General features: G+C 41.7%; 3 protein-coding genes across 3 annotated transcripts; 2 read left to right on the forward strand and 1 right to left on the reverse strand.

Annotated features, from left to right (window-relative positions):
- Nucleotides 1–356: 356 nt before the first annotated feature.
- On the forward strand, nt 357–1,352 carry mgst2 (microsomal glutathione S-transferase 2). Its single transcript, NM_001141459.1, is given in 5 exon segments — nt 357–439; nt 596–695; nt 783–853; nt 945–1,026; nt 1,125–1,352. Coding segments are annotated over 5 exon segments (441 nt in total). The 5' UTR covers nt 357–378; the 3' UTR covers nt 1,252–1,352.
- A 283-nt stretch (nt 1,353–1,635) lies between these two features.
- LOC106604695 (short coiled-coil protein B) lies at nt 1,636–4,464 on the forward strand. The gene is made up of 4 exons (XM_014199616.2): nt 1,636–1,910; nt 3,079–3,150; nt 3,243–3,323; nt 3,420–4,464. Exons 2-4 carry the CDS (start codon nt 3,132–3,134, stop codon nt 3,560–3,562), a joined length of 243 nt encoding a protein of 80 aa, XP_014055091.1. The 5' UTR covers nt 1,636–1,910; nt 3,079–3,131; the 3' UTR covers nt 3,563–4,464.
- Nucleotides 4,465–5,354: 890 nt separating this feature from the next.
- Nucleotides 5,355–21,973, reverse strand: LOC106604694 (alpha-1,3-mannosyl-glycoprotein 4-beta-N-acetylglucosaminyltransferase B). The gene is made up of 14 exons (XM_045718106.1): nt 21,795–21,973; nt 18,904–19,035; nt 18,490–18,623; nt 15,523–15,569; nt 15,247–15,360; nt 15,011–15,086; nt 14,801–14,915; nt 13,935–14,065; nt 13,668–13,775; nt 13,280–13,473; nt 12,069–12,147; nt 7,235–7,310; nt 6,705–6,817; nt 5,355–6,123 (listed from the first exon to the last, which is right to left on the reverse strand). Exons 1-14 carry the CDS (start codon nt 21,922–21,924, stop codon nt 6,106–6,108), a joined length of 1,467 nt encoding a protein of 488 aa, XP_045574062.1. The 5' UTR covers nt 21,925–21,973; the 3' UTR covers nt 5,355–6,105.
- Nucleotides 21,974–22,600: the final 627 nt, after the last annotated feature.

A 22,600-nucleotide genomic window follows, 5' to 3' on the forward strand; every position in this document is an offset into this window, starting at 1 on the left:
GATTTAATATGTGTTATTTCATAGTTTTGATGTCTTCACTATTAAACTGCAATGTAGAAAATAGTAAAAATAAAGAAAAACCCTTGAATAAGTAGGTGTGTCCAAACATTTGACCTGTACTGTATATAGGTCTACTATATTTTTATTTTTTCTATCAGAAGTGGACATCCACCTGTTTTCACCCAGCTTCCTAAAACAACCTCTCCTCAATATTATGGGCGGGTTATAGAAATGTAGCTCTGGGGCATTCCTAAAACAAGAACATACTTGTTGACAATGGGTGTGACTTGACTTTACCTAAGGAAGTTACGCAAACCAACCTGGAGTTATAACAGTGGGCAAACCGTATCTCTCTTAGGCTAAAACTATACTAAAATCATGACTACAGAAATACCCGTTCTGCTAGCTGCCGTGTCTCTGTTTTCTGCCCTTCAAATTGGTAAGCAAACTAAACTTTCAGGCCTTACACTGTAATATGGTTGACAATACGGATATCTATGACCCTGCTTATGGGAACAGAACCATGAAGGCCCACACTGTGTAAATATAATTTTGAGTTTGTAAGATTGAAGTGTTGTTGGGGCATCTTCTTTAGGGTACCTGGCGAGACGGGTGGGGCTGGCGAGAATGACACACAAGATCATACCACCCACTGTCACTGGACCACCGGAGTTTGAGAGAACATTCCGGGCACAGTAAGATTTCTAAACTTCATTGATTTTAGATTAAATGTTGTGTCTGCATCTCAATGCTGATGTGTGTGTGTCCTATTGCATCCCTAGTCAGAACAATGTTGAGTTGTACCCAGTCTTCCTAGTGGTGCTGTGGACTTCTGGACTGCTCTGCAGTGAAGGTAATTCTGTATGTCCGAGAATGTTTTAGAGCATTCCTAACATTTTGCTCCATAAAATACCCTTACATACTGTACATTTGTGTCTTCCTAGTGCTTGCTGTTCTCGGAGGTGTTGTGTATATGGTGGCTCGACACATGTATTTCAATGGATACGTCATGTCCACTGAAAAAAGGTAGGATTGCTTGAAAAAGTGAACATGGCTTAATCTGTACCATACCTGTTAATGAATATGTGAACTGGACTCTAATGCAGCTTTCTTTGTATTTCTAGGTTGCCTGGGTTTTACCTGACTTTGGGTGCCTTATTCTGCTTGTCTGTGCTCAGCACCATCGGTATTCTTCATGGTATTTTCCTTGAATACTTTTACAAAATAGTTTCTATGATGGTAACACATTAGCAATGAATATTAACAAATGGATGGGGAAAATGCCATGGTGGTGACATTTCTGTTTTGTGCTATATAATTGTGAAACTCCTAAATAAAATCAAATATTTTACAAAAAAGTGTTTGACCATGCTTTTTCCAGTCTGTGTCAAACTGTCTAGTCAAAGCAGAGCAATAGCAAATATTATAACGCTTCGAACACACCGACAGTGTTATGGCATTTTGGTACACCAGAATCACATTCATTTCCAATGAAACGCTGCGTTTGCCTTGCACCATTGCATTGCAGAGGCAGTTTCAGTGCATTCGGTGTGGTGCATACATTGGATTTATCGAAGTATGCTCAAACTGTATGCGAAGACCGCTTGACAGAAATGGTAGCTTTTGTTGCATACATATCCAGATGATGCTGCATACTATTTATTGTGCGCAATTACACTGTTGGTGTGTTCGAAGCGTAACTTTGTAACAACAAAATGCAAAGACATTAGTATCTACTGTAGCTCAATTATGCTCTGGTTTTAATAATCAGTCTTACGTCATCCCCCAGCGGACACACGTTGCACGTCATCACACGAATGAGGCGCTAGACACATTGAACAGGATTGTTGTATTTTACCTGTCATTTTCCATTTCAGAACAACATTCAATAATTTTCTTGGTCTTTGAGGGTAAGTAAGTAACATATTTTGTGTCAATGTCGACTTGTGCTGTTTTAATAGTTTTGTAGAAAGTATTGTTCTGGGTAGCAAATAAGAGAGGTCTGTCAGGGTTTGTTATTGTTTCGCCAGCTGGCCTCTGTCGGCGTAGCTAATAAGATTATCTAACCGGCTAGCTAGCCTGGTAACGTGGCTAACTTTGATGCTTAGCCTGGACGCTGGTAGAGGAACATGATTTATAACATTACCGGTAGCATAACACATTTGGGTGGACAAGTGTTTCTAAATTAGCTTTTTGTGATTGCGTGTAGACGAAAGACCATTCTTTAGCTAACGCTAGCTAGCTACTATTCTTGCTAAGTTAACGTTACCTAGATATCTCGTTCTCTGTTCAAAGCTAGGGTAATAATAGGGTAACGTTAATAGTCTTGTAGGCAGCAAGTGTATATTATGTAAAGAAATTAAAGGAGACATCTGCAGTTCAAACAACAACAAATCGTGTCCCCGCCACTGTTTTGGTAAACAGCTGAGGGATGAGGCTGGTTAAATGTAACCACTCTCATATTCAGAGACGGAGCTATGCAAGGACTGTCCATCCATGATATCATTGGCACAGTTGGTAGAGCATGGCTCTTGCAACACCGGGGTTGAGGGTTCGATTCTCATGGGGACCAGTACGAAAGAAGCATCAATGTATGCACTCACTCTGGATAAGAGCATCTGCTAAATTACTAAAATGTAAATGTAATGCAAGGACTGACCGTCCAATAGTTAAAGGGTATAGCTATATCATTACATTTTAAAATCCCCAAATTGATGTAGCAATCCCAAGATTGCCCCTTTAAAGCCGCTGAAGGGAAATGTTGAAATGTTGCCTACAACTAACTTAATCACAAGTGGAAGTGTACCACTTGGCTGGCAAATTGAACAGAGCAGTGGGGGAACAGTGCCATCAAATGCAGGCCTACCAGTAGAGACTGTTGAATTGATTGTATTGAATCATTTACAGCAAGTCAATCAATCCTAAAACTGTTATTAATCAAACCACACATGCAGGCGCCATGTTGTCACAAACCTCTACTTTTCTGAACTACATAATAGAGTTGAAGAGGTCAGTCATGGGGTCATTGACCCTTGCCTTGCGTCCCATTCCTTCACATTTTTTGTTGTCCACTTCCAGTGTCCTTGTAAGTCGCAGCCCTGCATTCCAAAAAGGAAGACGAGTACTTCGCCATGAGCTCCGATGGGGACGGTAAGAGACTTCTGGGAAATGTGCAATGCCAGCAGCATGTGATTCCTGTGGACGTGTTTGCAAATAAATTCACTGTGTGTGTGTGTTTGTAGGTGACATGGAGAATCAGGCTGAGCTGGAAGAAAAGACAAGGCTTATAAACCAGGTGTTGGAGCTTCAGCACACTCTAGAAGGTGAGACAGCTGGATGTGTGCAGACAGACGGGCGAAAGCAGCAGTAAATAATGTTAGTTATTGCAGTTCCTTGAAAATCATTGTTGTCATTGTCAGACCTGTCGTCGCGTGTGGACGCAGTGAAGGAGGAGAACCTGAAGTTGAAGTCTGAGAACCAGGTTTTGGGTCAGTATATCGAGAACCTCATGTCTGCCTCCAGCGTGTTCCAGACCACTGACACCAAGAGCAAACGAAAGTAAGAGACCAACTAGGAACCCCCCCCAACCAACCCACCTCCCCTGGCCCCCTCTACCTTCAACCAAATCCCTCATAACCCATATACCACTCCATAACTGCCCCCGAACTACAGCTGGTACAGTTTATGCCTTTGTCATCATGACAACCCTAGACCCTTCCCTCACTTTGCCACCTTTAAGATTTTTTCAATGAAGCTCAATTTTCAATTTTTATGTTGGGTTACTTTTTCCCTTTTGTATTTGTTACAGTATTTCTGTCATTGTTGCACAGTTGTTGTATCCGAAATGATGTTATTTTGTGGTGTATACGTTTATTATCTGTTACTACACATAACCTCACCTGGAGGAAGAGACAAGGGAACTGTATCATTTCAGATTGCCTTGTAGTTTGGGTTGCAAAATTCTGTTAACTTTCCCCAAATTCTCAGGTTTTCCATTAATTCCGGTTGGAGTATTCCCAGATTTCCTGCTTAATCTTTTTCTGGAAAACCAGGGAATTTTACTGAAATTTACTGAAATTTTCAAACCCTAAGGCTAAATCATTTAATTTAGATTGTCATGTTTTAATATTGTTAGTCATCAATATTATTAGACTATGGTTTTAGATCTATGCTCAATTGCAATGATGATTACTTCTCTCCAATGCCCAAGTTTTCCTCAAACAATTTCTTAAAGCAGAACTCAGCCCTTGTATTATCTCATATATATTGTAATTGAATTAATCATTTGGGGCTTGCTAATATGTGTCACTGGTGGATAAAGTTAATTCATTGCATTTGTGATCCAGAGGAAGTCACCCTAAACCTGCCGTGTTTGCATTGCGTCGCCGATGTGTACATTTGACCCTTATGTTGCTCTTTTCAAATACATTTGTTTTAATAAAACGTTTTTATTTGCCCTTTTGATTGAGTGTCTGTGGTGGTATTCCTCTCCCCTGGTGTAGTCTCTTCATAGTCCTCTCTCACTAAACTATATCTCCATCTTCCACCCTTCCACAGGGGCTCTAAGGGTGCCCGGATGGACAAATGAGGCACAGCCACCTTTTGAGTTTTGACATTCTGCATCTCATTGTGAGGTCATGCTGTAAATCTATCTGTTGAAATGTAAAGGTATTGTACGTCAGCAGCTAACAAGGCTTAGTATCTCACAACAATCTGGAACATGTTCTTATAGTTAACATTATATTTCAAATTCTGGCACACTCTGCTGGGGCCTGTTGTAGCCTGATATTCAGTTGACATACAAATCCTTAGATTGAAGGTCATTCCCTTTTTAAGGTCAATCCATTGAATTGGATAAGAGGAATTTCTCTGGGAGATTCTCAATTTGGAACAAGTCTGTCCTCCTTGAATCCTCAGTCCTCCGTGAGATGGAAACTGATTAGTGGTCGCCGTATGTAGGAGTGTCTTCGTTAAAAGGCGAAAGGAGGAGTTTGCCCTTCTCCTTGATTGCCTCCTCCAGCCGATGATACACGGATGTATTCTCCCACCGGCTAACTGGGATGTGTTTTCAAATCCGGAGGAGAGGAAAACCCAATTAAGAATCTCCCCATATATTCTCCATAGAAGTGATTGTTGAGTTGACCCAGCTGCTAGACTTGTGCAGTAGTAGTGCCCCCTGCTGGGGAACATTAGCAGTGACCTGACTGAGCAAATGCTACTCATCAACTTGGTCACATCTGTGAATATAAGTACTGTAATGTCAGACAATGTTCTTGTTTGTAGAGAGTAGAGGTAACCTGTGTTTTCTATCTACTGTAAGGGTTGGGAAAAAAATTGAATTTGCCAAGCAGTTCAATTGTTATACACATTCAAGAATGCTTTCATGTTTGTTCTTTATTTACAGCACATAGTAACACATATGTACTGTATATACATGTGGAGTGGCTGCTCTCCAGTGATCCCCATTGAAACTAGCAGTTCAGTACCAGAAACACAACAGAAGATTTACATAGAAATCCACATGGCAAAAAAGCTACTTGAGGAATGAACCTGATCTACAGCATTTTGGCCAGAGACATGAACTCACGCACACTTGCTCAAACAGTGTCAATAATACACTAATACAAACAATTGCATCGGTCCATATTTTTTCTTACACACAACACAGTACATTGCATCCATTACTCACCGAGGGTATCAATCCATTCACCTCTCACTAAACCTATCGTTCTTACACTATCATAGCCCTGTACATGTTAATCATGTTTTCCCTCTAGAGAACTGAGACTAAAGCCACAGCTGAAAGCTGGTGCCCAGTATAAAGTCTTCCACAAATGTAGAAGTGCTCAAGTTGATTGACAAACTCATTTAGCAACAGAAAAACATACTTTCTCCTCCAGATTCACATTATAGTCAAAGGTTGAACAATTCTCCGTTGTGCATAAAGAGAACATCCACAGTGTGTGTGTGTGTGTGTGTGCTTCCATACAGTAGCAGGTGAGGTGATTGGAGGAACTGCATTGACTGTCTATGTCCAATAGAGGTCACTGTTCATCCAGGTGTGGAGTTACAGGCGAGCAGCGCATGCCCTCCAAAGTTTCTCCCTTAAAGTTGAATAAATATCTGACAGACAGAGAGAGAAGCATGAGCGTTAACCAAACCTTAGCTGATGTAATCCTGCAGTGTGTTCAATTCAAACTGTCATCACTCATTACATAAGTACAGACACACTCTTGTACGCATCCCTAATCCCCCCCAAGTTATTACTAATGAACATAATGAATGCTTAACATATTTATGTTTTCCCATTCTGTAATACACGTGATTTCCCATGCTCTACTGGTGACACTCATTTGTGTACGGGTGGTCACTAGACTAGTTACTGAATGTAATGGTTTGTTCTCATATCTGTTGATAGCGGTTGACGTCAGAGCTACTGAAGGTACCAAGGACACTTATTGTTATTGTGAATAAGTTCACAGAGTCGCCTCTAAGTTTAGAGAGGGAACTAGGTAGGAATGTGACATGTTTTTCTAGTGAAACAAGTCCTCTTCCTCTTTCAGTGGAGCACCTAGAAGCGGTTTCAAAACACCTTTACATCTATTCAATCATTGAGACTGACTAATAAAACAACTATTTCCTGTCACTTCCTCACACGCACGAGCACAGACATACACACACACACACACACACACACAGCTCACCTCGCTGAGCAGGACCCACATGTCAGAGTCGCTATGTACCAGTAGACGTAATGCAGAGATGGGCTGCATCTGTGCGTCTATCTGTCCCTCAGCCACTCCATCCACAAAACAACCTACAAACATGACTCAAACATTTAAAACATATCAGTTACCTGAATGTAGCATTATTCTGAACAACCTGGCAGAATATACAGTATATTATAACAGTATAACCAGTCATGTACAAAACAGCCCACAGTGGGACATAGCCCGTTGGTACACTCATTATGGCTGCTGATCCACACATCATGGTACCTTGACTTGAAGGGGAGTGATCATTCTAGCCATTGTATTTCTATGATTCAGAATCATCCTGATACACAGAACAACACTTTGATGGAGCTGTGTCTGCCTCTGACGTGTTTGGGTAATAATATGAGATGGGAGTTTTTCCCCTTATTCTGGGCCCTAAATAGTTTTTCCTGGTCACGTCATATGTTCAGTAAAAACTCCTGTTCTAGTAATGATATAGAATATTGAAACTCATGTACCAATCACTATGAAGCCTCCATAAGATCCTTTGTATTGAGGAGACTGGCCACCCACCAGTCTGTCTCTCACTGAGCTCTGGAGAGGAAAAACACATGTTACACCATGTTATAATAAATGTTCCCTCTAAACTGCGCACGCTTGCAGTAGCCCAGAGATTGCTGCACAGTTCCCTCGAGACTATCAGCCCACAGAGAGAAGCACGAGATTGAACTTCACTCAACTTTCAAGAGCAGTGGTCACCAACCGGTCGATCGACAAACAATTCTGTAAAAAACTCAACGATAAAGCCTTATGTTCTTATTTTGTTTTTTTTCGTCTCGGGCTGTTGGTGATAGGTGCACCCGATTCAGCTGCCCTGCGCACCAGGTAGGCAAACTGTTTCCATTTTGAACTATTTCATGTGTCTGAACTCTGCCTTCCCGGTGGGCCCAGAAAGCAAATCAAGTGCACTATTGAGTTAGTGGCTTGCGAAAGTATTCACCCCCTTGGTATTTTTCATATTTTGTTGCCTTACAACCTGGAATTAAAAAATAAAAAAAATTGGGGGGGGGGGGGTTTGTATCATTTGATTTACACAACACACCTACCACTTTGAAAATTACAAATATTTTTTATTGTGAAACAAAAAAGAAATAAGACAAAAAAACTGAGAACTTGAGCGTGCTTAACTATTCACCCCCCCCAAAAGTCAATACTTTGTAGAGACACCTTTTGCAGCAATTACAGCTGCAAGTCTCTTGGGGTATGTCTTTATTAGCTTGGCAAATCCAGCCACTGGGATTTTTGACCATTCTTCAAGCAAAACTGCTCCAGCTCCTTCAAGTTGGATGGGTTCCGCTGGTGTACAGCAATCTTTAAGTCATACCACAGATTCTCAATTGGACTGAGGTCTGGGCTTTGACTAGGCCATTCCAAGACATTTAAATGTTTCCCCTTAAACCACTTGAGTGTTGCTTTAGCAGTATGCTTAGGGTCATTGTCCTGATGGAAGGTGAACCTCCGTCCCAGTCTCAAATCTTTGGAAGGGTTTTCCTCAAGAATTTCCCTGTATTTAGCGTCATCCATCATTCCTTCAATTCTGACCAGTTTCCCAGTCCCTGCTGATGAAAAACATCCCCATAGGGATAAGGTTCTCGGGGTGATGAGAGGGGTCAGGTTTGCGCCAGACATAGCATTTTCCTTGATGGCCAAAGAGCTCAATTTTAGTATTATCTGACCAGAGTACCTTCATATATTTGGCGAACACCAAACGTGTTTGCTTATTTTTTTCTTTAAGCAATGGCTTTTCTCTGGCCACTCTTCCATAAAGCCCAGCTCGGTGGAGTGTACGGCTTAAAGTGGTCTTATGGACAGATACTCCAATCTCCGCTGAGGAGCTTTGCAGCTCCTTCGGGGTTATCTTTGGTCTCTTTGTTGCCTCTCTGATTAATGCCCTCCTTACCCGGTTTTGGTGGGCGGTCCTCTCTTGGCAGGTTTGTTGTGGTGCCATATTCTTTCCATTTTTTAATAATGGATTTAATGGTGCTCTGTGGGATGTTCAAAGTTTCTGATATTTTTTTATAACCCAACCCTGATCTGTACTTCTCCACAACTTTGTCCCTGACTTGGAGAGCTCCTTGGTCTTCATGGTGCCGCTTGCTTAGTGGTGTTGCAGACTCTGGGGCCTTTCAGAACAGGTGTATATGTACTGAGATCATGTGACAGATCATGTGACACTTAGATTGCACACAGGTGGACTTTATTTAACTAATTATGTGACTTCTGAAGGTAATTGGTTGCACCAGATCTTATTTAGGGGCTTCATAGCAAAGGGGGTGAATACATATGCACGCACCACCTTTCCTTTTTGAATTTTTTGTGTATGTCCATCATATGAAATCCAAATAAAAATCAATTTAAATTACTGGTTGAATGCAGCAAAATAGGAAAAACGGCAAGGGGGATGAATACTTTTGCAAGGCACTGTACCTCTGGCCAATCGGATGGCTCAGATGACTATGTCTGTCTGCAGTAACGTAGCAGGCATAAAAGAAAGCTACAGTAAAGTTGATACAGTGAGATTTCAAAACGTTTTAAACCCTGACTAGAGAGAGACTGTCAACGAACACAGCTAAGAGATGCTGTTTTTATGACTGAGTTCATGTTTAAGTTCTTACTCAGCACTGTCAACAATTTCTAGTTAACACTTTTATAAGCCATAAAATGAGTGTTCTTGCTATTTCCACTCAGCGCTACAACAAGCACTGCAGCAGTAATAAATGAATAGGAAAGTGTACCTATAGGCTTGCGTTGTTGTTATTATTAGTTATTATTAGCGTTGTTATTATTAGTAACAACATGAATTTGTGCATGAGGCAGAAATAATGCGGTGTGACTCGAGTTTTGCCATCAGCTGGAAGACAGTGTCCCTTTTTGGTCAGTGTCAGTGGAGGAAAGGGAGAGCGGAGGAATGTTGAGAGCCGAACCCTCAGTCTGCTGCTCTCTACCTCCGCTGAGACTGACCATCAGATTGAGGCACCATCAGCACATTAAAATAAAAAGCAAATTATTTAAATGTATGCTCACTCAGCTGTGCTTCACAAGTAATACAACAACAAATCTATTACCAGTGTGATCATATACTGTAGCCTACCTTAAGTTTTGAAATATATATTTTTTTAAATGTCCCGAACAACAATGCATTGGCAGGACAATTCAAGCAAAGCCAATATGCGGTGATAATGTATTGTGCCTAAAGCTTACTGCACAAACCTCATTGCTACTGTACGGATAATGCTGCATAGGCTTATATTTTTTTAAGTAATGTTAAAAAAAAGAGCGGTAGATCTCAGCTTGCATTTTTATTCAAAGTGATCTTGACTCAGAAAAGGTTGGTGACCAATGTTCTAGAGTTTTCCCTGTTAACACTATTAATGTTTCCTTTTACTGTGGCAATTGTGATCGAATCAACGCAATATTAGCCACTTTCAATGTAACATACCGAAACAAACCTAACTATTCAAAAGATTTTGTTATAGGCAGAACACATCGGAGTAGGATTCTATTGCATTGACACGCACTACTCAGCCTGTACTCTACACAGACCGGTGTGGAATAAACAAATCAGAGTTGCAGTAGGCCTATATGCAATTAGACCATTGCCATAAATGGATCTGTGCCATTTACTTTGAACTGGACTGTGTTTACAGCATGAGCGGTCGTGCACATTTTGTTCATATCCTTTGATAGTTAGTGAGTTATTAGCCCAGTTATAGATAATTTGTAGTCAGCAATAGGGGAGTAACTGCTTTCTACTAGTGCCCAAAACGTGTACATTTCTAGACATCTTTGAAAAGCGAGTCAGATAAAGAGCGTTTTTTTGGTCTTAAAGGGGCAGTGTTGTATTTTCAAACAGGCTTGAATAAGCCAATAGGCAGAGGGTAGCATAATTTCTCTGATTCTCTGTAATAATGCTATGGGAATAATAATGCATTTTATTTTGTAAAGTGGTTTCTTGCATCAAACAACACAACAACATGTTCAGTCACCTTGTCTGAAGGATGTCAAGACCTGCATGTTTTTTTTTAAGTCTCATTGAATGTAGGCCTACATTGAACACCACACATTAGCCACTACTGTAGGCTGAATGATCGAACAGCTATTTCCATGTTAAAATTGTAGAACAAATTGTTTTTGATGGTAGGCCACTCTGATAGGCCTACATTATGATCAAATAGTCACAGTAGCCTACTTGACAACTGTTAAAACTAACTTAAAGCGGGTAGAGCCTCAGTGTTCATAGTAAACGCGCGCTGGATGTTGCACTGAATTTTCACAATTTTCACATTTGCGCTGAGCAGACCTGAAATTTGCTCGGTGCTGAAAAAGATTAGAGGGAACATTGGTTACAATGTATTTTCTTCACTATCTCAGATCACATTCAGCAGAGCTTGAGAATGCAAAATCAATGTCCATAATCACTGAAATATGGACTAGATCTGCAACAATTGCATAGTTCTATGGAAAACAACCATTAAGAAAGACAAAGTTCTAGGGAGTACAGTCATTGAATTAGCATACTTTCAACTGAAATAGCCACACAACCACAATGTGAACAGAGGTCTATGGAACAAATCCAATATAACCCTAGCCCTTTGTGACACAACCTGTATCTACTAGCATTAGTGTATATTGCCCTCCAAAGGCATACGGCGATTGCATAGGTTTACATTAAGATTACTAATGGGAATATTTAAGATGAATAAAGTTCACATTCAGTTAAGAGTAATTAACACAGTGCTTAGCACTTTTATACATGATTTCCTATGCTCTATTTGTGACACTGTTTGTGTGTGGGTTGACGGTGCCTAGACTAGTTACTGAGCGTTATGGTTTGTTCTCATATCTGTGGGTAGTGATTGACATCAGAGCTACTGAAGGCACTAAGGACACACTGATTATTATTCTATTGATGACACTATGAACACTGTGTGATTCTGTAGCAGCCTCCCGGGCTGATGTTTACAGAACATTCTGGTACAGTCTGATTAGGATATAAAGGGCCTGTCTCCAAGAGGCTCTTAGACATTTTCTATGCTTCTGTTCTGGGAGTGTCGTACTGAATTTTATCAATGACTGCTCTCCTTTTTGTTCACCTGGATATTCCGTTTACACACACAGGCCATCAGCGTGTTAGCAGATAGCATGTTGTGGTTGGCGTTTCCCATCACCTTGTTACTTAGTCTCCAGGACCTAACATCTGGGAGCCAGAGTCTCTTAGACCAGCTCCATGACACACACTCGCGCACACACACAAACACTGTTGGCAGTTAGTGTGACCTCCGTGGCACTCACATCACTAGGGAGCACCGCCACGGTGGTGTTATAAAACTGGTCTCCGTTGCTCTCGATGTTTCCACTGCGAAACAGGTACCTGGAGAGACAGAATCACCTATTTATTACCAGTTGGTTTGGCCAACGGAGAATATCCCTCTCATGCTTTAAATCATCACAATGAAGTGGAGAGCTTTACGCTAAGTCGCCCCTTTTAAATGTCAAGTCATTACCTTAATCTCTATTGTTTTATTTATCCCTTATTTTACCAGGTAAATTAACTGAGAACACATTCTCATTTACGGCAACAACCTGGGGAATAGTTACAGGGGAGATGAATGAGCCAATTGTAAACTGGGGATGATTAAGTGAACATGATTTTGAGAGCCAGATTGGGAATTTAGCCAGGACACCAGGGTTAACACCCCTACTCTTATGATAAGTGCCATGGAATCTTTAGTGACCACAGAGAGTCCAGACACCCATTTAACATCCCATCCAAAAGACAGCACCCTACACAGGGCAATGTCTCCCATCACTGCCCTGGGATTCTTTTTTTTTTAGACCAGAGGAAAGGGTACCTCTTACTGGCCTTCCAACACCACTTCCAGCAGCATCAGGTCTCCCATCCAGGGACTGACCAGGACCAACCCTGCTTAGCTTCAGAAGCAAGCCAGCGCTGGGATACAGGGTGGTATGCTGCTGCCTTTGAACATGCTCATGAAGATACTCACTGTGTGTCTAATCACAGTGTGTTGATGACGATCACACACGGCCAAACGTGTTAGTCTAGAGGGTTAGGAAACAACATTGCTCTGTGGTATTAGGGCAGGGCAAACATGACCATCTGGATTCCATGTTGATAATGACTGTGACAAGTGGGAAACCACAGTGACAACCCACAAAGTCTGTTCAACAACCTTTATACAAGCAGGTACACAGATGGAACTGGAGTCAGCGTCAAGTAGGCAATATTTCAAATGTGACCTGTGGTTGGAGTTCTAATTCCTGTGTGTGTGTGTGTGTGTGTGTGTGTGTGTGTGTGTGTGTGTGTGTCCAACACAGGAGGCTGCGGAGGGGAGGATAGCTCATAATAATGGCTGGAACGGAGTGATATCAACCACATGGAAAACATGTTTCATTTGTTCGATACCATTCCAGCCATTATTATGAGCCCGTCCTCCCCAATTGAGGTGTCACCGGCAACCTGTGGACCTGTGGTGTCTACTGACCGGGTGACAGTGCGTGGCTGTGGGAAGCTGAGCAGTATGAAGTCCTTGGCGGTAGGGGTCAAGCCCCAGAAGAAGTCCTCGCCCTTGTAGGCCCTCTCCAGGGTGTGCTGCTGGTAGTGCTTCAGACTACTGCTCAGCCTTGCAGGAGGGTTAGTGTGGGCAGTGAACAGTGGCACCTTTCCAAAGTCCTTATCCTGGACAAAACAGACACTTTAATTATAACTTCCACTATATGTCTTTATCCTGCACAAACACACACCAGAGAGGGGGTAGAACAAGAGGGAGGGAGGGGGAGAGAGAGAGAGAGAGCGAGAGAGAGAGAGAGAGAGAGAGAGAGAGAGAGAGAGAGAAGGGTTCAGAGAGAGAGAGAGAGGGAGAAAGTGCTTACTTTCAGTTTCTGTAGCTTCCCAGGCAGAGAGGAGTGAAGGCCTACATGTTGAAACAGAGAGGGTTTATATCTCAGCTTGAGCAGGCCCTTCTGCAGGTTGCAGTCTTTCTGGACGGGACAAAATATGGAAAACCCATCAACTGTCAATTGAATAAAGGAATAGTTCACTCACAAACTGAAGTTTGACGAGTTTGGACTCTACATTTTATAATCCCTTTCATTTTATTCTCTTGAGCAAAATACTTTCTTTTGTTGTGCACAACTCACAGCATCTTTTTCTGGGTTACAAGCCTTCACCCACAGGATGTGGTCCAACAGCCAATCAATGGGCTTGTCTTTGTAGAACATCAGAAAGAATTCTGCTATCATTGGTAGATCACGGGCTCGGAACATCTTGCCTGATAAAGATATAAAACACACACACACAATAAATAAAGTAAAATGACTTAAGACATTGTGAGGAGAATAACCAAAGTGAGGTCATAGCCGGTCTGTTTGTACAAGTCCATGTTCCCAGTCACCTTGCAGTGGTTAAAAGCGGTGATTCGCGGTTTTTAATGTTTTGTGTGAATGCTGCCATCTATCCACTGTTTTTGTTCTAATCGTCACAGTAGGAACATGCTGTCATCTATCCAAGTTATAATGGTCACAGTAGGAACAACATCCTCTATGCACTTCCTGATGAACCCGGTCACTAAGTCAGTGTATACGTCAATACTATTCCCAGAGGTGACCCGGTACACTTCCCAGTCCGCGTGATCAAAACGGTCTTGAAGCATAGATTCCGATTGGTCAGACCAACGATGAACAGTCCTTACCATGGGTGTTTCCTGATTAAGTTTCTGCCTATAAGTGGGGAGGAGCAGGTGGTGTGTGTGACCTGATTTGCCGAAGAGAGGGCCTTGTATCTGTCCCGGAAAGGAGAGTCATGAGTGTATTTTATCCACATACACGTGTACATACTCCCATCTGTTAGTGTGTGTTTTTCTCAGTAACTTCCCTCATTAAATAAAGGTAATAAATAAATTGTGTGTTCATCTGCTTTAGTTCCCACAGTTGCCTTACTACTAACTACGCCCTCCTTTTCCAGAAGCCCTGAGAACAGACACTTTCACAGAAGAGCATAGACTCACCGATGAAGCCGAGCTGAGAGAACTCCAGGAACATCCAGTCATCGGTGGCCAGCTTTCTGACGTATGTTTTCATGGTCTGAGAGTAACCAGGATTAGCCACGATGTCATCCTCCAACTGACAACACAATTTTTTTTTTATGAGGATGTGTTAATAAATTAATATGATTTCAGACTGACTGGCCAATCAGAGAGATGGAACTCTGACCCCACCTGTACATAATAGGTTCCCTTCTCCTGGGCGTAGAGCATCAGGAAGCTATAATCCAAGTTCTGCTTTGTGCGCCATCTGAAAACAACCACAACCACAACCCAAACCACTTACTGCAGGTGCACATGATGTGACGTGTTAGACTTCGATTTCATTTTTATTTTTTTTTCCATGATTGTAAGACCACGTGTCTGTATGTGTTGGACTGTGTTGGGTTGTGCATGAGTCCGTTTCTCACTTGACTCTCTCCTTGGAGTCTCCGAAGGTTTCCCTGAGTCTGCTGAAGTTGGGGTAGAAGTACTGAGAAGGGGACACTACCTCCAACAGGCCTGAGTGCACATCCTTAGGAAAACTACAGCCACACACAACCACAGGTAAACTACAAAACACCGTGAAGAAACAGACCAACTACAAAACACAGTCAAACTACAAAAAACACAGCAAAACATTTTTAAAGTACAAAACATAGCCAACAACAGTCAAATTACAATCACAAACTACCAAAACTTCTCACTTCTTCTCTAGGAGTTCTGCTACACTGTTGACGTATTCTGCATCCGTCTGAAATAAAGATACAGAGAGAAGGGGGAATAAATGAGAGAAGGGGGAATCCAGTGAAAGCAAACCTGAAACATGAGGTAATGTTACTAGAGGGGTGTGTGTGTGCAGTAGAATCAATGTAGATGAAACATGAGGTAATGTTACTAGAGGGGTGTGTGTGTGCAGTAGAATCAGTGTAGATGAAACATGAGGTAATGTTACTAGAGGGGTGTGTGTGTGCAGTAGAATCAATGTAGATGAAACATGAGGTAATGTTACTAGAGGGGTGTGTGTGTGTGCATTAGAATCAATGTAGATGAAACATGAGGTAATGTTACTAGAGGGGTGTGTGCAGTAGAATCAATGGTTTGCAGTTTTACTTTAGTGCCTTATTGCAAACAGGATGCATGCTTTGGAATATTTTGATTCTGTACAGGCTTCCTCCTTTTCACTCATTTAGGTTAGTATCGTGGAGTAACTACAATGTTGGTTATCCATCCTCAGTTTTCTCCAATCACAGTCACCATTGGCCTTATGGTGAAATCCATGAGAGGTTTTCTTCCTCGCTGGCAACTGTGTTAGGAAGGACGCCTGTATCTTTGTAGTGACTGGGTGTATTGATACATCATCCAAAGTGTTATTAATAACTTCACCATGCTCAAAGGGAAACTCAATGTCTGCTTTTTTACATTTTTAATCACCCATCTAACAATTGGTGCTCTACTTTGCAAGGCATTGGAAAACCTCCCTGGTCTTTGTGGTTGAATCCATGTTTGAAATTCACTGCACGACTGAAGGACCTTAAAGATAATTGTATGTGTGCGGTACAGAGATGAGGTAGTCATTTAAAACTTAATGTTAAACACTATTAATCCACAGAGTGAGGCCATGCAACTTATTATGTGACTTGTTAAGCAATTTGTACTCCTGACCATATTTAGACTTGCCATAACAAAAGGGTTGAATACTTATTGACTGAAGACATTTCAGCTTTTCATTTTTAATTAAATTGTGTCTAGGCCAGTGACACAGAATCTGAAATGAATCCATTTTAAATTCAGGATGTAACACAACAAAATGTAAAAAATTCAAGGGGTATGAAAATACTTTCTAAAGGCACAGTAAATTGATTGCATTAAAACAGATTCATATCTTTGGTTTGGTACTGTTGATTTTATCATACACACCTGTCCATCACAGGACTTAGCTCAAAAGGGGCAGCAGGGTAGCCTAGTGGTTAGAGCATTGGGCTAGTAACCGAAAGGTTGCAAGTTCGAATCCCCGAGCTGACAATGTACAAAGCTGTCGTTCTGCCCTTGAACAAGGCAGTTAACCCACTGTTCCAAGGCTGTCATTGAAAATAAGAATTTGTTTTTAACTGACTTGCCTAGTTAAATAAACGTTTTTTTAAAATGGCAAGGGAAATTCGGGTGCTCTCTTTATAAAAGCCACTAGCCACAAACAAATACATGGATTTGACAGTCAAGCTATCACTCAAATGAGAGCCAATCCCTGTCACTATTTAGAACTTCCTGTGGAGAGATGATTTGTTAAAAATTATCCAGTCAAAAGTGTGTCCTTTTTCGTATTGGCCATATCTACTGTAAACACTGTCCCACAAGGACATGAGTTGACAAATGGCTACTACAGGTTTATGTATCGACAGGTATATACTGTTTATGTAGTATACGCAACTTCGTTGTGGTTTGTCTTTCAGAAGATGGCCAATGACACATGAAACGGCAGCGAATTGTCCTGGTTCCATTGATTTCCATACAATATCGATGTGAGAGATTAAATCTGCGCACGCTATTGATTACAGTAGATTTCAGTCTGGAGTGACCTCATGGTAAATGTCGATGCCTGGGCAGTTATGGTACTAATTTAGCAAAATACAAGCAATCTGAACACAAGTGTGACAGGTGTGTATAGGGAGTAATTTGTATGTATCCGTCTTCAACATATCATCATATCACTTATTTCAAAATATTGATTATAAACTTGGACATTAAAAATGGGTGTTTTAACATACAAAAATACATGACGACAGGAAGCAGCAACAGTAGACTTTTCTACTTGTGTTTTAGGAATATAAATGGTACTATTAACAATATTTTTCAACATGATTAGACCTAAATCAGGCAAAAACTACTGAATGAGCCCAAAAACGTGCTATGATTTATTGATTTGAATGATTTTAGTGAAATTGTGAAAATGAATGTGTCCTGGCTAGCAAGACTCTTATTTATTTTTTGCGCATACTATATACCAGAAGTATTCAAATCCTACCCTACGAGTTCCAGACTACTGCTGGTCTTCCGTTCAACCTGGTAATGAATTGGTGTGCCAAGTCTAAATCAGTCCCTGATTAGAAAAATAATGGAAAAAAGCACTGCAACGGGCTTCAAAGTACAAATTTGAATTTGAGGGCTATATAAGAGCCATGTGCTTAGATAGACATATGGTTTTGGGCTATATAGTTTGATCTGAGGTCTTTAGAATGAGTTACTTAACTGGAAATCTAGAACAGGCATTTCTCGTAATGTGCTCGTCCATTCCTGTAGTTTAGGTGTGTAGTGTTATAACATACATACTGTACCTAGGCCTCTGAAAGGCACAGTCACACAACAGGTTTAGCAGGTCTTTCCTTGAAAATGAATCACTACATTTTTTTCATCATAATCAGTCGATACTCTGCGTTAATAACAATAGGTCGATTTGACCCGAGGCAGAGACCAGACCGTAGTCTTCCCACCTCAAGCTACATTACCCCATCTAAAAAGTAAATTATTTTTATGATTCCCATCTAAAAAAGACACTTTAAGTGACATGATGTGGGCCTACTGTTACTGTCAAGTGTTTTGTTTTAAAAGCAGTTTGATTGGCTAAGACCATCCCATGTGTTTCTATACGCCCCTATCAGGGTATCTGAGCAGGTTACCTCGGCAACAAAGATGATGATGACGGTGTCGTTCCGTTCAGAAGGTGAAAGGTCGTAGAGGAGGGAGTTCAGGGTGCTAACCAGGTAGCTCTGCTTCTGACGCTTCACTGTAGGGATCCCCAATACCAGGGACACTGACACACACACACACACGCACACACACACACACACACACACACACACACACACACACACACACACACACACACACTAAAGTAAACTATTCACTGGAATAAAGTCAACACTGTGCAGGGTGGGTGAGGTGGCAGGATAGGGGTTACAGGCTGCGGGCTACAGTACAGACTGACACTAGCAAACCACACCAAGCTTTGTAGCCTTTCACTTTAACAGCCCTCTGGTTTGTCAAAGAGGACACGTTTACCCAGAGACATTTTTACATGACTCGTCGCTCACCTCCAGTTCGGCCTTGTCCCAGGACCACGTTAGGAATCAGGCTGTCTGGGTGGTCCCGTAGGTGGGGCAGGTAGAGGTAGGCGTTGGGCAGTCTGGAGGACAGCAGACTGAGATTTCTCTTTATCAGTCCTTCTACACTCCATGCCACCAGAAACCAAACCAAACACACAAGTAACGGTCAGACATAAAACAATCAATCCTTTATATTACAGCAGTACTTAGTGTGGAGAGAGGTAATTCATTTAGCTTTGTTGACACTGCTTACAGTTTTATCTTGACTTCTCAAAAGTTCAGCGAGAGGGGGTGAGAGAGGGGGTGAGAGAGAGAGAGAGACAACGAGAAATCGGGAAGATACCATCATTGATCAAAAGCATGTATCCATTAAGATCTAAGGCCCTCAAGTTCTACCTTAATGAACGTCCCCTTAATGCTCTCCCTCGCACCAATTGTATTGTGGACTGAACTGGTACTAACCTCCAACTATTTTCTCTTCAGAGGAGACTTTTTCTTCCAGACCAAAGGGACAGCGATGGGGAGCACTATGGCTCCTAATTATGCTAACCTGTATCTAGGAATGCTTGTGGTACAGGTGGTGCTGAATCCAGACCGTAACCCATTTCTCCCCAATATTCTCCTCATTCGGATATATTTGGATGATATTTTCCTGATCTATACAGGGACTCAGGAAGAGCTCTTGGAATTCACCATTGGGGAATATATTTAAGAACATTATCAGAAAGCACTGGTATATTTTTGACACTGACCTAAATATCCCCCACGTATGGTCTTTAAAAGACCCCCAACGTGAGAGGCATTGGGTCAGACATTGTGGTCAAATTTGATAACCCGGTCTTCCTTTCCTGTGGCGGTCCTCATGAAAGCCAGCTTCATCATAGCGCTTCTTGCTTTATGTGACTGCACTTGAAGAAACCTTCAAAGTTCTTGAAATTTTCCGGATTGACTGACCTTCATGTCTAAAAGTAATGAGGGACTGTTGTTTCTCTTAGCTTATTTGAGCTGTTCTTGCCATAATATGGCCTTTTACAAAATAGGGCCATCTTCTGTATACCAACCCTACTTTGTCACAACACAACTGACTGGCTCAAGAAGAAAAGAAATTCCACAATTTAACTTTTAACAAGGCACACCTGCTAATTGAAATGCATTCCAGGTGACTACCGCATGAACCATTCAATTCTTGTGGGCCGGCTAAGGAGTATTGGTGTCTGAGGGGTCTTTGGCCTGGTTTGCTAACTACCCCTCTCAAAGAGTGCAGTGTATAAAGTCAGAAAATCTGCTGTCTCAGCCACTGCCTGTCACCAAGGGAGTACCCCAAGGCTCAATCCTAGGCCCCATGCTCTTCTCAATTTACATCAACAACATAGCTCAGGCAGTAGGAAGCTCTCTCATCCATTTATATGCAGATGATACAGTCTTATACTCAGCTGGCCCCTCCCCTGATTTTGTGTTAAATGCTCTACAACAAAGCTTTCTTAGTGTCCAACAAGCTTTCTCTACCCTTAACCTTGTTCTGAACACCTCCAAAATAAAGGTCATGTGGTTTGGTAAGAGGAATGCCCCTCTTCCCACAGGTGTTATTGCTACCTCTGAGGGTTTAGAGCTTCAGGTAGTCACCACATACAAGTACTTGGGATGGCTAGAGGATGCACTGTCCTTCTCTCAGCACATATTAAATCTAGACTTGGTTTCCTCTATCGTAATCGCTCCTCTTTCACCCCAGCTGCCAAACTAACCCTGATTCAGATGACCATCCTACCCATGCTAGATTACGGAGATATAATTTATAGATCGGCAGGTAAGGGTGCTCTCGAGAGGCTAGATATTCTTTACCATTCGGCCATCAGATTTGCCACCAATGCTCCTTATAGGACACATCACTGCACTCTATACTCCTCTGTAAACTGGTAATCTCTGTATACCCGTCGCAAGACCCACTGGATGATGCTTATTTATAAAACCCTCTTAGGTCTCACTCCCGCCTATCTGAGATATCTAATGCAGCCCTCATTCTCCACATACAACACCCGTTCTGCCAGTCACATTCTGTTAAAGTTCCCCAAAGCACACACATCTCTGGGTCGCTCGTATTTTCAGTTCGCTGCAGCTAGCGACTGGAACGAGCTGCAACGAGCACTCAAACTGGACAGTTTTATCTCAATCTCTTCATTCAAAGACTCAATCATGGACACTCTTACTGACAGTGGTGGCTGCTTTGTATGATGTATTGTTGTCTCCACCTTCTTGACCTTTGTTCTGTTGACTTTGCCCAATAATGTTTGTACCATGTTTTTGTGCTGCTACCATGTTGTGTTGCTACCATGTTGTTGTCATGTTGTGTTTCTACCATGCTGTGTTGTCATGTGTTGCTGCCTTGTTAAATTGTTGTATTTATTTTTTGAATCCCAGGCCCCCGTCCCCGCAGGAGGCCTTTTGCCTTTTGGTAGGCCGTCATTGTAAATAAGAATTTGTTCTTAACTGACTTCCGTAATTAAATAAAAGGTTAAATAAAAAACAAAATAAATACATAAAAAAGCTGGTTGAGAAAATGGCAAGAAGAATCTAAAAAGAAATTTGATTTCTTTAACACTTTTTTGGTTACTACATGATTTCATATGTGTTATTTCATAGTTTTGATGTCTTCACTATTATTCTACAATGTAGAAAATAGTAAATATAAAGAAAAACCATGGAATGAGTAGGTGTGTCCAAACTTTTGCCTGGTACTGTATATTCTGTTGGTTCAACGTCATTTAATTAAAATGACGTGGAAACAACGTTGATTCAACCTGTGCGTGCCCGGTGGAATGGCTGTACTATCACCTGCGATGCGACTGTACACTGATGATAACATGATAACTCTGTCCCCTCACCTGGGGTATTAGTGGAGGACTTGTTAGGTGTGGTGAGGTTCCTCAGGCTGGTCAGAACACTGCTGAGCTCCCTGGACAGCAGCTCCCCCCTGAACTCTGCAGCCAGCAGACGTTCATACAGCTGGATCATATCTGGGTGGTGGGGGGGTTCATCCTCATCTACACATACACACACGCGTGTACACATACCGACAGGCACACACACACACACACACACACACACACACACACACACACACACACACACACACGCACCCATACAGTTGCGTGACAGAAAGAGATAAGAAGAGATAGAGAGAGTATAACAGTTACAAGTCAATGTTTGAAAGTATGTATTTGAAAAAGCTCCATTGACATTAAATTTGCAAATATATTGAGTAGTTGGGTGCAGGACAGCAAAAGGTATAGGCTAATCTTCCCATAGTCCCGTTCCACTGCTGTGATTTCCATGACAACCCCATTCATACCAAATAGTTCCTCAAAGAACAAACCCTGTGTTTTAGTTACTGGGTTACTTGTCTGAAGCAGAAAAGGAATGGTGTTCCCCAGACAACAAGGAACTCACGCTAGTGGTTTTTAAGTCATTGAATCAAAATCTGTGAAATTGTATGTCACATGCTTCGTAAACAACAGGTGTAGACTAACAGTCAAATGCTAACTTACAGGTCCTTCCCAACAATGCAGAGAGAAATAGAAAAATAATGGAGAAATAATAACACAAGGAATAAATACACAATGAGTAACGATAACTTGGCTATACAGTACACATGGTTCAAGGACCGGGTCGATGTGTATGGGTAAGAGGT

This window comes from Salmo salar, chromosome ssa05, assembly GCF_905237065.1.
Source record: "Salmo salar chromosome ssa05, Ssal_v3.1, whole genome shotgun sequence".
Taxonomy (NCBI): Eukaryota; Metazoa; Chordata; class Actinopteri; order Salmoniformes; family Salmonidae; genus Salmo; species Salmo salar.